This window comes from Marmota marmota, unplaced genomic scaffold (assembly GCF_001458135.2).
Source record: "Marmota marmota marmota unplaced genomic scaffold, marMar, whole genome shotgun sequence".
NCBI classification, from domain to species: domain Eukaryota; kingdom Metazoa; phylum Chordata; class Mammalia; order Rodentia; family Sciuridae; genus Marmota; species Marmota marmota.
In genome coordinates this window covers 18813341-18828409 of record NW_026000164.1, presented here as the reverse complement: position 1 = coordinate 18828409, position 15069 = coordinate 18813341, and the positions used below count along the sequence as shown (strand labels likewise).

The window sequence follows — 15069 nt, the reverse complement described above, 5'->3', positions numbered from 1 at the left end:
AAGGTCTCAGTTGGTTGCCAAGGCCGAGCTCAAACTTGCAATCTTGCCTCAGCCTCCCCCCGTAGATGGGATCACAGGTGGCACACGGTGCCTGGCTTAATATAGTGTTAACATGTGCTACCTCCTTCGACTCAGGGAACCCAATTTGACTAAAGCAAGCACTCTGCTCACATGTAGGTGCTGGCTGTCACCCTGGCTACAGGCCTGCTTCACACCCTAAAATTCCCCAATGGTCTCACCATCATCCCGTGGGCAAGTCTGAATCGCTGATGTCAGCGAACATGGACTTTGTTCTCCAGGACCTACTAAGTATTTTCGTCTCTCCTCCATTACTTTCCCTCAAAACCTCTCCAAGCACCCACATTACCCCCATAGTCGTGGATTGAGCAGTACTATGAGAAAATGACCTCCCTTCAGGCCAGGTGACCAAGGACCTCTCTCCAAGCCTGGACAAGACAGGTAGGGCAGTCACCATGGGCATCCCTGCTGCAGCAATGGGACAATCCCGTCCCTCCTCTCTCTCAGATTTGGCTCTGACTGCATGTTAGAATCACCTGCGCAGCTCTGAACACACGCTGACCCAGAGATTGGGTTTCAGGTGGAGCATGAGGAAGCTAGGCATGAAAATTTTCCCAAAGCTCCTTCAAGGGGCACTCGGGGGAAAACCACAGATCTGGGTGGAACTGAAAGATAAGAGTTTAGCAGATGAGAGAAGTTTGGTGAGACAGCACACACAGGGCCATTTATTTCAATCCCCAGAACAGCTCTGCAAGATGGAAACTGTCTCTACTGTGTGGGAACAGCTGAAGCTCCAAGAGGTTATATGATGGACTCAAGGTCACACCAAGAACAGGGCTTCAACCTAATCTTTTTCTTCAAAAGTCCTGCTCTTGCCTCAGGTCATGGTGCCTCTTCAGCAGCTGGCGGCTGCCTAGGCGGTGCTCTGCCTGCCTGAAGGGTCCAAGGCCACTCACTGTCCCCTGCTGGACTACAGGAGTGATAAGCCGAGAGCTTGTCTGGTGACTGGACTGTTTCCCTAGTCAGAGGAGGGATGTGCTCACCTGATCCTTCCTCTGGGAGAGTCGCTGGTGGCAGCAGCCATAGAGGGCCGCAACGAGGAGCAGGAAGGATGCCATGCAGACGATGGTGATGATGAGCGGCATGCTGAAGCGGTCTTCAGCCTCCTCCGGCGGTCCTTCATCCCCCAGCTGCATGTGGCTGACTCCCACCTGGCCAGGTAGGAGACATCATGTGGCAGAGAACAGTCTTCGATCCCCGCTCCCCCAACCCCCCCGGGATGGAGAGCTCTTCCATCTGCTGCAGAAGCTTGCACGGGCAATAGCCCTGCCACACTGAGGGGTCGCTGGACTTGAGAGAGAGGCTCCTGATCCAGCCCTGCATCCGGAGCAGCCCACCTACCTCTCTTAGGTCATCCCACTTGTCCTTCAGCAGGGTGTACACATTCTCAGGAAGGAGATTTGCTGTAGGAGAGAGGAGAGGTGCTGCCTCAGAGCCATGTGGTGGCAAGGGAGAGGAAGCCCAAGACAAGGGTGTTCTGCATGGTCCAGCCTCTTGGGTGGCCCTGAGAGGATGCGTGGCTTGACAGTTCCTAGCGGCACCACCCTGACCCACACTCCAAGCAGCCCCTGGACCGTCACCTCCCATTCTGTTCCCACCCACACAGGCCTAGGCCCTCTTGCCTTCAACTCACTTTGAATAGTGATTTTTTTGAGGGCCACCGCCTGGCTTTCCTGAATGGGAGCCAGCTGTATTGTACACGAATCCTGAGCCGGGTTGAAGGTGGCTTTGACTGCTTGGCACAGCTGTGTGATCAATTTGTCATCCGCTGGAGGGCTCTTTGCCTGTTGTGAGGAGAACACAGGCATTGCAGAGGGGTGTGACAACAGTCTAGGCTTGTGGGGCTGCCCTCTGCCACCCGCGTCCCTCTCCACACTCCACCAGTGCATTCCAAGCCCTGCCAGGAGTCGGTCTATATTCTTCAGCGCCCAGCTTCTCTGCCCCGAGTCTCCTCAGACTGTGGGCGCAACAGGGCCTATCTCCTCCATGTTCTTTGAGACTCGGGAATCAGTGCCCTGTACTGTGGGCAGGGGAACACAGCACAGCACCCCACCTCTGGCAGCAGGGGCTCCAGTGCTCTCTGAACTTGTCATTTGCCAGCCTCTCCTGCCCCTTTTGAAGACCGCAGGAGTGGAAGACCTCAGCTCTGGACTCAAGGTGGTCTAGTCCCAGAATGATGCACCTGTGTCCCTCTGAGGCTCGGACTGAGGCCGTGAACAGGCTGATGGGGAAGGCGAGGAGCCACTGAATGTGTGCAGAGAACATGGAGAAGCAGAGAGTACATGGCAACGTGGCTTCAGGGCTCGGGGTGAGGAATACAGTGCAGGGAGGTCATCAGGGCTCCCCTAGCTGATGTTTCTCTGACCTGCGTCAAGACCTCCATAAGCTACCCCTGGAGGTTAAAACTCTGATGGTCAAATCTATACTTCTGTAAGGTTTACCTAGAAAAGCCAGCAAAATGGATGCCCAAGAAAAAGCACAATGGCAGAAAAGCTCTCCAACCTGTAGAAACCAAATCCTGTTCTATTCTAGTTCCTAGAGTGGGTGCAAAAATAGGCACTGGCCAGGAGAGGGCAGCAGTGAGCCAGCCACCACCTGCACTCACAGGGCTCAACAGCTATTCATTGAGCAACAGAACATCCCCAGCTCAAGTCCTTGGTCGCCCTCTCGCTCATACAGTGTCCACACATCACTCAGAATAGAACAACTACAGGCAGGGGCTCCCTTATGTTCAGTACCAGGACCCTTTTATCTCCTGCCCACCCCCCAACTCCTTGGGTTTGAAGAAGGAGACTCTCCCTAATGGCTTGCCACCACTGAGGCTCTCAGAAAACACATGGACCAGGAAACAAAGCCACCCTGAGAACAAGGGAAGTGAGGACGACTTAAATTCCCATTTCCAAACAGACCAACTGTCTGAAGTCACACCCAGAGCTAGAGGCAAAGGGCAACCAGGATCGGGGCCTCCTGCCCCTCAGACCACTGTGGGTAAGCACAGTGAAAGGGAGGAGACTTGGGAACTTGTTCTGGCCTGTGGCAGTCCTATCTGTGTGACCTTAGAGAAGTCTGAACCTTAGTTTGTTGCTCTGTAAGATGGCAAGGGGCAGATCCCTAGGTGAACACACCACCCGTTCTAGACGGAGCACTTTGGTCCCCTCTGCTTCCTTTCCCCTGCCAGCCTGCAGGCTGTGGAGGGCTGATGAGCAGTACTCACACAGGGGCTGGTTTCCGTGAGGTTCAGGATGAGCAGCTTCTTATCCAGCCTTTCAGGAGGCATGCAGTCTACCTGGAAAAAGCCATGAGAGGAAGGGTCAGGCCCAAAGATCCAAGGATCCTGTTCTCCTCCATCCCGTGGGTGGTAATCAGTTCGTGGCAAGCTAGGGGCACGGCTGGGCCAGTTTAAAGTCAGGAATGTCTTTGGAAGCCTTAGGAAAAACCAGGGGAGATGGGGCAAATGGACAGTATTCCTCATTTTGCTCTTGGCTGGAGCGAAAATAGAAATAGCTTTTCTTGGAGCATGGGCTCTCCTTTTTGTCCCACCTTGCTGGAATTACCTTGGGTTTCCCAGGAGCCAGGGTGGAAGAGGTTGTGCTGAGGCCTTGGGGGGCAGTTGAAGCCGAACGAGTGCTGGAGTGGGTGTATCCCCCAACAGTAGATGTGGCCCCAGTTCTTGACGAAGGACTGGACAAAGAGCCCTCAAGCGGAGATGTCATGGAGGAAGACGGGGTGGGCTTGGGTGGCATCTGGCTGGAGGTCTGCTGAGTTCCTTCTGGGGTGCATGGTGGGTGTTCCTTCTGGGGTGCTATGGTGGAGACTGAAGAGGCTAGAAGAATAAAAGAGCAGAGAAAAGTCCAGTCTTTTCTGGTTCCAGTGTGCAGAGGCAGGGGGATGAAGTGGTGTCCTGTACCATTTTACAGGACAGTCACACTGGACAAGCCAGTTTAAGAGCTAAGCCAAAGAGGCCCAGGAGGACTCAATGATTTTCCCAAGGTCATGTGGTAGCAGGTGGCACAGCAGGGAGTTGCATTTATCCAATTCAGAGCCTCTCACCATAGGAGAGGGCCACCCTCGCCCAGTGTGATGTTTCAAGATATATCTATGTTACCTGGGAGTGCCTGGATCTCCAGATTCTTCAGTCACTAGCCGAAGTTCCAATTCAGCAGATCCCAGATGGGTCAGGATTTTGAAGCTCATGATCCATCTGTAGATTTTTCTCCTGCCTCAATTTTTTTTTTTTGATGGTACTGGGAATGGAACCCAGAAGCACGCTACCACTTAACTACAACCCCAGTCCTTTTTAATTTAGAGACAGGGTGTTGCTAAGTTGTTGAGGGTATCACTAAGTTGCTATAGCCAGCCTCAAATTTGCAATCCTCCTGCCTCAGTTTCCCAAAATAGCTTACCCAGCTCCATCACTAGATTTTGAAATTATTTTACTAGGTTAAGATGAGCACTTGAGAAATCAGTTAATAAAAGGAAAAGGAAATGGAACAGAATTGAAAATATCAGCTTATATAAAAAGTCCTATATAGTGAAATTTATTTCATTTATATGCATTATATGTGTGTTTTTTTATTTATTATTTTTTGGGCGGCAGGTACCAGGGATTGAACTTGGGAGCACTCAGCCACTGAGCCACATCCCCCAGCCCTATTTCTTCTATTATTTGTTAGTTGTAGTTGCACACAATACCTTTATTTTATTTATCTATTTTTATGTGGATCAAGCCCAGGGCCTTGCATGTGCTAGGGAAGCGCTCTACCACTGAGCCACAACCCCAGCTCCCCCAGCCCTATTTTGTATTTTTTTTTTAAATATTTTTTTAGTTGTAAGGTGAACATAATACCTTTGTTTTATTTATTTTATTTTTTTTATGTGGTGCTGAGGTTTGAACCCAGTGCCTCACATGTGCAAGACAAGCACTCTACCACTGAACTACAAGCCCCCTTTTTTGTATTTTATTTAGAGACAGGGTCTCACAAAACTGCTTAGTGTCTCACTGTTGCTGAGGCTGGCCTTGAACTCAGATCCTCAGGCCTCAGCCTCCCAAGGCACTGGGATTATAGGCGTGTGCCACCACACCCGGCTATATGTGTTTTTTTAGACCCTGATGTATTAAAGTGTGTTTCTTATGATGGGTTGTCATCGAACAAGTCTGAGGATCACCATTCTAGAATATTCTAACACCCTGCTGCCACCACCACAGTGCAGTCTTGCCTGTGTGTAGACGGTTGGCGTGTTTACCCTGGGCAGGCCAAAACCCTCGAATGTTGGCCTTGCTCATCAGAAATGGGAAACCAGCTCTGAGTGAAGGAGTGTCCTCATGTTCAGGTCTCGGCATAACCCTCCCAGAGAGAAACTGTATAGAGGAAAAAAAGCACAGAAAAGTTTCTTTTTGCTTGAAAAACAGTAACAAGTCGAGGCCCTACTTACTTTGTGTGGTGGGCAACACCTTGGATGTGGGGCTGCTAGTGCCAGGCGCAGGGCTTGAACCACTGGGGACCGAGGAAAGTCTGTGTTGTCCACTGGTAGAGCTCTCTGGGGTCTTCACAGTGACAGTGGTTGAATGGTGAGAGCCTGGGCTGCCAGATGAAACCACAGGAGAGTGTTTTGTGGCAATGGACCCTGAAGGAAGAGAGCTCGACACCTCTGTTCTCTGAGTGGCTGTGGTGGATGTGGGAATGTGGCCAGTACTGCTGTCTCCAGGGACAGTTGTTCCTTTGTCCGTGCTCTGGAAGGTTGCTTTTTCAGTGTTGGTTAAAGTGGGAGAGGAAGGCGTGGTACTACCACTCTGTGTGACACTGGTGGTTGTAGAGACTGTAGTCACCGCAGGGGTGCTTGGCTGAGTTGAGTTCAAGGGCTCCCCTTCGGATGTGGATGCCGAAGAGTTGGCCGTGTTCGACTTGGTGGATGTCGCTGGGTCTGAAATGGATCCTGAAGTTTGGGGCTTCGCGCCTGAGACTGTGCTAGTTTTTACTGTGGTAGCCGGGGCTGCTGGTGGCGAGCCGTCCTTACCTGCTGCTGACAAAATAACACAGATCAAGACAGGGAACAGAGGGAGTTTTTTCTCTCTGCAGTCCTCTACCTCTGCCCTGGGATTCAGCGGCCTTGCTCCTATCCTGCCATTTGCCTTGCTGGATCCGTCATGAGTCCAGAGTTTTCTGGAATTCGAGAAACTTCTAGCAGGCATATTAGAGTGAAGCAGGGGAAGTAAAAGGAAGTTCCCCAGAAGAGAAGGAAGCCAGCGGGACGGGATGGCTGCACGCTGAGCTGGTGTCCCGCCCTCCCCACCTGGGCTCGGGTCAACAGCTCTGCCCCCCAGAAGATTCCAGACTGATGCTTCCTGAACTGCCCTGGCCCCGTTGCAACTATCCCAGGTCAGTCCCAACCTAGGAGAAACTGATGACCACGGGAGTCACACAAAGGATTGTTTCCATGCAGCTGTGGCCTGTGCCAAGGAAGAAGAGTGCAGAGTCTTGGGCTGTGTCCATCATGGTGGCTTAACCTCAAGTGGAAGGGGGTCAGGAAGGAAGGCCTTTTATTGGCTGATTTCATGAAATATTTATGGAGGGTACTGAGATCTGCTGGGTCCTGTGTTGGTGAGAAAGCACCCACACCCACAGGGAGGTGACAGGCAGGCAGAACAAAAAAGTCAGATTCTGGTCACTACAAGAGGGATGTGACCAGTACAGAAAAGGGGGGTGGACAGGCGAAGAAAGGGGACCCTAAGGTGACCATTATTAAGCCAAGATCTGAAGGATCCAAGGAGAATGTTGTGTGGAAAGTGGGAAGACAAGTGTCTCTGAGAGAGGGAAAGGGGCCACGGGGACGGGTGTACACACGTAGCTCAGGGGCAAGGGGACCTCACAAATGCAGGGCCTGGGTCTGAATTTTTGCAGTGCTAGGGAGTGAACTCAGTGGCACTTTACCACCGAGCTACATCTCCAGCCCCTCTGAAATTTTTGAGACAGGGCCTCGCTCAGTTACCAAAGTTGGCCTTGAACTTGTGATCCTCCTGCCTCAGCCTCAAGTTACTGGGGTTATGGGAGTGCACCTCCATCCCCAGCTTAAACCAGACATTCTATTTTTTTTTTCTAGTTGTAAATGGACATAATACCTTCATTTTATTTGTTTTTATTTTATGTGGTGCCAGGGCCTCATGCATGCTGCCACTGAGCCACAATCCCAGCCCCTAAACCAGACATTTCTGAGAGTATAAGAAGGTGCTCTTAAAAACTGTCCCCTTGGTAAAATGAAACCTAAGCTCAGAGGTCCAAATAAGGATTTTTGGATTTTATTCTGTGTAAAGATGCCGTGGAAGGTGTTAAGGCAAGGAAGATGCACAGGTGAGACACAGGCTTTGCTCAGAGCTGCTCTCCGGCGGTCCTGCAGAGGAAACGGATCAAGCCAGACAGGAGGGACTGTGACTGTTCGAGGAGATGGGCTGCTTGCTGATGCACCGAGTGAGAGGAAGGAGAGAATCTGGGGCGAGCAGAAGGGAGGGCCTGGTGGGAAGGGAGGTCATGGACCTGAGCTGCTCCCTGGAACCAGTCAGCACCTTTACCATTTGCCTCTGCTTGGGCACTTCCCCACCCGAGACTGGGTAGCGGCAGAGTGCCTCCTCTCTCAGGCTGAAAACACTAGATACCTGCGTCTCCAGCCCCCCAGGGACAAGCACAAGCATGTCTCAGCAGCTCAGGGTTGGGTCCTCTATTGCCAGCTAGGGAGGGAAGAGACCACAGACCAGGAGGAACTCTGGTGGCACACACTCACTTTGCTACTGAGAGGAAGAAGTTTCTCAGGAGCCCCTAGAGGGGCCCAAGGCAGTCAGAATTCTAAGTAACAGGGCTCTACCTGGTATCCGACGGCATCTTGTGCATGAGAAGTCTAAGAAGTGGCTTTGGTGGGACTGAGTATATCTGCCACAAACGAATGAAAGGCCCATTTACCAGGATGCATGTTAAAAATCAATGTAAGCTTGGCACAGGGGCACACATCTATAACCTCAGCAATTCAGGAGGCTGAGGCAGGACGATCCCATGTTTGAGGCCAGCCTCAGCAACTTAGTGAGACCCTCAGCAACTTAATCAGACCCTGTCTCAAAATAAAAAATAGAAACAACTAGTTCGGTGGTAAAGTACCCTGGGTTCAATCTCCAGTACTTGTTGGTGGCTGAGGGGGTGGGAGGGGTTCAAGGTGAAGCTCTTGTTTGACAGGGGTCTCCCCTTCTTATAGTTCATAAAGTAATGTGCTTCTTATCATTGATGGTGTCTTTTATCAAAAGATACTATGAGAGGTATCAGCACAGTTAGGGCATCGTGGAGTGGGATGGTCACTTCTTCCTGTGGTAAACTGCTGAAAACTATTGACATTTTGCACTGGATTCTTCTTTGCCATGGAAGTCCCATGCATTAGAGGACATTTAGCGACCTCACTGGCCTCTGTCCAGTAGATGCAAGTAACACACACACATACCCTTCTCCAGCTGTGACAACTAAAAATGTCTCCAGATATTGCTAAATGTCCCCTGGGGGAATAAAAAAAAAACACTACTCCATTAAAACTACTAGTATAAATAAAGAAAGAGTAACTTGAATTCCTAAATTCCCAATTCCTAAATTCCATCATCAATTGCTGTTTTGGGTTTGGTTTGGTTTGGTTTGGTTTGGTACTGGGGATTGAACGCAGGGTTGCCCCACCATTGAGCCACAGCCCCAGCCCTTTTTAAAAATATACATTCTATTTAGAGACAGGGTCTCAGTAGGTTGCTTAGGGCCTCGCTTAGTTGCTGAGACTGACTTTGAACTTGCAATCCCCTTGCCTCAGCCTCCCGAGCTGCTGGGATTACAGGCATGAGCCACTGTGCCCAGTTAGGGATTGCTTCTTCTTTGCAGCAAAAGGGCTGAAAAGTCCAAAAGACAGATACTTGATCCCTTGAGTTGGCAAACTACAGTGTTAATTTAATTTGCAGCCTCACGGTGCTCCATGTGGAAACAGAACCTTGATTGATTGGGTGGGGACCTGGAGGATGAAGATGAAGACTACTTGTAATCTCCATCATCAATGGAATTCACTTGCCAGTCCTTTCAACCACCGTTCTCCTATCTGTTCAGGTTGCTCTGACCTTGTTTAAGGCTCTCAATAACCTCAGCAGAACTCACCCAATCAACAGAGCAGAAGCCAAATCTCCTCAGTATTCGAATCACTCTCATTTTCTTCAAACCTATCGACAGTCAAGATTCTAGGAGGACCCAGAGGTACACAGTCTCACCTAGAAGAATGCTTATTCACTAAAAATACCTGCAGAGACCCACACATCTACAGTCATCTGATCCTTGAAAAAGGTACCCAAAATATATTTTGGAGATAAAACAGCCTTTTAAACAAATGGTGCTGGCACAACTGGTCGTGCATATTTAAAAGAATGAAACTAGACCTTTATCTCTCACCCTGCACAAAAATCAACTCAAACTGGATCAGAGGCCTCAGAATTAGTCCAGTAACTATGCAACTTCCAGAAGAAAATGTAGGTTCAACACTTGTTTAGACACAGGCAAGACTTCCTCAATAGGACCCCTAAAGTTCAGGAAATAATGCCAGAGTTAATAAATGGGATGGCATCAAATTAAAAAGCTTTTGCACAGTAAAGGAAACAATTAGGAACGTGAAGAGAGCCCACAGAGTGGGAGAAAACCTTTGCTAGCTACTTTTCTGACTGAGGATTAATGTCTAGAATAAATAAAGAACTCAAAAATCTTCACACCAAAAAAATTAATATGTGGGCAAACGAATTAAACAGACGCTTCTCAAAGGAAGTACAAATGGCCAACAAATGTACGGAAAAATGTTCACATCATTAATAATTAGGAAAATGCAAATCAAAACTGCACCGAGAGTTCAGCTTACACCAGTCAGAATGGAAGTCATCAAGAATACAAATAGTAAATGCTGGGGAGGATGTGGAGGAAAAAAGAATTTACCACCCAACTGTTGGTTGGATGGTAAATTAGTACAACCGCTAAGGAAATCAGCATGGAGCTTCCTCAAAGTAGAAGACATCAAACCACCATATGATCCACTTATACCACTCCTCGGTATCTATCCTGAAGAGTTAAAGTAATCCCATTATAGTGATGCATGCAAACCCGTGTTTGTAGTAGCCAAACCATGGAACTAGCTTAGACATCCATCAATAGATACATGGATCAAGAAAATATGGAAAATATACACAATGGAATTTTATTCGGCCATAAAGAAAAATGAAATTATGTCACCTGCAGGGAAATGGATGGAACTGGAGATTGTGTTAAGCAAAAAGTCAAAATTCAGAAAATCGAGGGTTGTATGTTTTCTTCACTTGTGGAAGCTAGAGAGGAAAAAGGAACAGAAAGGTGGGGGCGAATTTCCTTAAAAAAAAAGAGAGATCAGTAGAGGAAAGGGTTCAAGGATGGGAGTCAGGGAGGGAGGGGGAAAGGGCTGGGAAGTGACACTGGCCAAATGACATTGTGCGCACGTATGAATATGTAACAACAAACCCCAACAATATGTACAACTATAATACACGGGTAAAAAATGTGAGAAAAAAAATAAAAATACCTGTAGGAAGAAATCTAGCCAATACATAGCTGTATTTACCAACATGGGTAACGCATACCAGAGGCTTTAAGTTCAACATGCTGGCTCAAGCAGCTAGGAGCAGCTCTAATTATTTCCGTAGCTGGCTGAAACCAGGCCTCAATGGTAGCCCACGTTAAGTCAATCTGCTGCCATGGCTGGAGTGTGCTTTGCCCCCCAAAGGTGTACTTGCTGCAAGCTTGACCCCCAGTATAACAATGTTGAAAGGGAGTGGGACTTTTAAGAGGCAGGATGTGATGGGAGGTGCCTGGGTCATGACTGCCCTCATGAGGGGATTATTGCTGGTCTCCTGGAGTGGGCTAGGTCTTATAGGAATGGCTGACTTCCTGTGAGAGCCAGTTCTCATAACACAAGAAGCCTGGTCCTCTCTAGCTTACTTTACCCCTCACCATGTGAGCTCTCTTATAGGCACTCCTGCCATATGATACTACCTGCCAAGGGGCCCCCACAAGACACTAACACCATGCTGTTTGGACTTCCCACCCATCATGAACCAAATAAACCTTTTTTCTTAGTAAAGTACCCAGCTTCAAGTGCTTTGTCATAGAGACACTACATGGACTGTAACAGGTAAGTTACCAGAAATTCCCTGCAATAATGTTAGAAGAAATCCAAAGCCTTGGAGAGATACAAGAGTGTTTTATCTTGTATGATTGGACCACTCAAACTCTCTCTTCGTTCCCTAAAAGAGCTCAACGGATACTCCATTCACAAGGCTTTCAGAAATAAAGGATTTCATGAGTTCTAATTCTCTGAAGTGATGACAGCAATTGACTGAAGCTCACACTTTGATATGGTTTTTCGTTTTTTTTTTTTTTGATTTTGAAATGTCTTTTAATCTGTAAGTTCCTTCCCCATTTCTTTTTTCTATTAATTCATTATTTGAAGAATCCTAATTTCCCATGTTCTAGAGTTTACAAATTGTATCCCCTGATTTAATGTATGCCCTATTTATATTTCCTAAAAATTGGTGGTTCGTGTGCTGATAAAAATCCCAATGATTCAGGAGGCTGAAACAGGATGATCACAAGCTTGAATCTAAACATTGGCATTTTAGCAAGGGATTAAAGCATTAAAGCAGGGGATTTTGGGGGGGAGCGGGGTGGCTTTAGCAAGAAAGCTTCCTGGGTGATAGGTAATATATTCTTCCATTAGGAAACACATAATGCTTGATTTGTCTTTCATTTCATGATGTCAGCAGATATTAATGTTCAATGCCTTAGTCTCTTAGGGTCAACAGTTCTCCAAGTTTATTTTGCAGTATCTTCCTCATTATCTTATCAAAAATGCAAATTATTTTTATTATTTTAATTTCTCCCCTTTCTTTCTTTTTTTTTAAATTTTTTATTGTTNGATTGGCTAGCTTCACTTAGCATAATCTGCTCTAATGCCATCCATTTCCCTGCAAATTCTATGATTTTGTCATTTTTTAATGCAGAGTAATACTCCATTGTGTATAAATGCCACATTTTTTAATCCATTCGTCTATTGAAGGGCATCTAGGTTGGTTCCACAGTCTTGCTATTGTGAATTGTGCTGCTATGAACATGGATGTAGCAGTGTCCCTGTAGCATGCTCGATATGGTTTGTTTAATCTAAGTGGTTCATAAAATAATAGTGCATCTCAAAACTGATGGTGGTTAGAATTTGATTAAATTTGAGATCTAATTGGGAGGGCTGTTAGCATATTGTAAGATCTTTGCTGTGGCTGTTCCTCATTGGGCAGATGATAGTAGGAAATGCTGATTTCAGTGGGAGAAAACTAAACCACTTGGGTAGTAGAGACAAGAGTAGAATTTAATTTCTAGGGGAAAAGCTATGTGTAATTCCATAATAGCAACAAAACCAGCATGAACAACAGCTAAAAAATCACGTGTTCTAAGGATTAAAATGGATGGGCAGCTCACTGGTGTCCTGTTCCTACTATGGGCCCAGCAAATGAGGCCTGGGTTGAATGATAATAAAGAACAGCCACTCACACGGTTCCCAGGACTCTTCAGTGATGTGTATACTCCTTGCAAAAGGTTGCTATGGCTTAATACCACACAAATGCATTTCCCCCTTGACTGACAGGACCAAGCTCCCTATGGAGCCCTGGGGAAGAATCTTTCCTTACCTCCTCTAAGCATTGCTTGATCTCCCTGGCTTGTAGTTACCACTACGATCTCTGACTCCATCAACACGCATCTCTATATCTCTGTGCATGGCAAGGGGCCGGGGGTTTCTGGGAATTGAGCCCAGGGCCTTGCATGTGCTATGTACATTCTCTCCCACTGAGTTACACCCCCAGCCGCTCCCCACATAAGGACACCAGTCATTGGATTTAAGGACTGTCCTAATCCAGTATGATTTTATCTTGACCCAATTACATCTGCAAAGACCTATTTCCAATTAAGGTAAAATCCACAATATTACGGTTTAGTGGTGAGGTGTTCCCCTTAAAGCTTACATGTGAGACAGTGCAAGAAGATTCAGGAGAAATGATTGGGTTAGGAGGGTCTTAACCCAATCAGTGAATTAATCACCCGAGTGGTCACTGAAGGCAGGTGGGGTATTTCTGGAGGAGGTGGGGCATTGGGAGCATGGCTTTGAGGTACACATTTGTACTTGGCAAGTAGAGATGTCTCCCTCTGCTTCCTGATCATCACTGTGAGCTGCATCCCCTGCCACACTCTTCTACCATCATGTCCTGCCTCACCTTGAGCCCAGAGGAATGGAGCCAGCTGTCCATGGACTGAGACCTCTGAAACTGTGAGCCCCCAGATAAACTTTTCCTCCTCTGTTGTTCTTGTCAGGTCTTTTAGGGAGATCAGTGAAAAAGCTAACTAACATACAGTATCAAGGGTTGGGCCTTGAACATATCCTTGTGGGGCTATTGAGCCTCCTAATCTTCCCCTATATCCTACTTCTTTGAGAATCAGGGTCTCAGTTTCAAACATTAGAAACCAATTCTGTGCTTTCAACAGAAAGTGAATTTATTAAGAAGAGAATCAGTTAGCTAATAAAACACTGGGGTAGCCAAAGAATCAGGCTTCAGTCAGAAGCCGTGTCCAGACTCTCCCACACTGCTCTGGTGAGGTCATGGTCTGCTACCACCCAGGGTACTACAGTTAGCACCACTGACGCCATGAAGGCGGATTCTAGACTGCATTTCTGAGAGATGCAGCCCTCAGGGACACTGTCGGTAAGAGGTCCCTCCATTTACTTTTATGATTGGGCACCACAGGGAATCCCCTGGGTCCCATCCATATTCCTCCCTGCTTCATTATTTAGCAGCATGAGACTCACAGCAAGAAGAGTACACCCGGGCTGGGCTTGTGCTCAGTGGCAGAGCGCTTGCCTAGCACATGCAAGGCCCTGGGTTGGATTCTCAGCACTGCGAATAAATAAATAAAGTGAAGGTCTACTGACAACTAAAAAAATATTTTAAAATATTAAATATAAAAATATTAAATATAAAAAATGTTAAAAAAAAAAGAGTAAATCTTAAAGCTTAGTGCTCCGCTGACTTTGCCTTGCGGTGAGTCCCGTGGAGAAGCCCTGTGCTCTGCGGGCCACTGTGGTGGGACAAGGAAGGCCTTCCAAGTCTGTGTGCAGAGCGGGGCCAGCACAGGTCCAGAAGTTGCTGCTTTAGCAGTCTCCCTACCCCAAGGCCACTTAGTCGTGAACCTGACAAGCAGCCATGAGGTGACAGAGAAAGAAGGGAACTGACATACACAAGGAGCCATCTAGACCACCAGATTCCCCAGAGCCTCCCCAAGTGACACACAGCCACACTCTCCAGATGCACCCAGGCCATCTGTGCCTAAATCCCATGCACCACTCCTGCTCCCTCCAAGTTCCTAAGAGCACTAGCTATTGTCTGTAAACCTGCTCACATCCTCACCTCAGAGTCGCTCTCCTTCAAAATTAGTAAGTAAATAAACAAACAGCCATGAAATGCACTATTCAAAGTCCTGGCCATTGGAAGAATTTTCTTCCCAGCCTTTTCTTTAGGGTCTCCCCTAAATAGGGCTATCATCCTCTAGCAGCCCACCAGTGGCACCTGTGGCCAGCACCAGCCCGTTATCCCACACCATCTACAGCAGTCTTGACCTCCACACTCCTCAGACAGCTGATCACAGGGCACCAGCTCCCTCTGGCCCTGGAGAATGGACTGAGGGGAGGGGGCCACCTGCTGAGGATACGAGGCACCCTAGAATTTTCATGAGTCTTTCTTTAGGACCTACTCAGGCTAAATCTGATAATGGAAAGCTGCAAAATAATCCTTGAGAAAAACAGGAGGTATGAAGTAATGATGATAAAAATCAACAATGAAATAGAAACCAAAATCCAATAGCAGAAGTAAAAAACAAA

The 15069-nt window shown here is 47.6% G+C and overlaps 1 protein-coding gene across 1 annotated transcript in view; it reads right to left on the bottom strand.

Moving 5' to 3' along the window:
* Nucleotides 1-15069, bottom strand: part of Podxl (podocalyxin like) — a 47259-nt gene that overhangs the window by 4201 nt on the left and 27989 nt on the right. The window contains exons 2-7 of the mRNA XM_015493905.2: nucleotides 5512-6099; nucleotides 3633-3901; nucleotides 3293-3364; nucleotides 1712-1862; nucleotides 1420-1481; nucleotides 1062-1229 (exon numbers count right to left, since the gene is read on the bottom strand). Coding sequence (XP_015349391.2) covers nucleotides 1062-1229; nucleotides 1420-1481; nucleotides 1712-1862; nucleotides 3293-3364; nucleotides 3633-3901; nucleotides 5512-6099 — 1310 coding nt within the window. The remainder of the gene's footprint in view (nucleotides 1-1061; nucleotides 1230-1419; nucleotides 1482-1711; nucleotides 1863-3292; nucleotides 3365-3632; nucleotides 3902-5511; nucleotides 6100-15069) is intronic.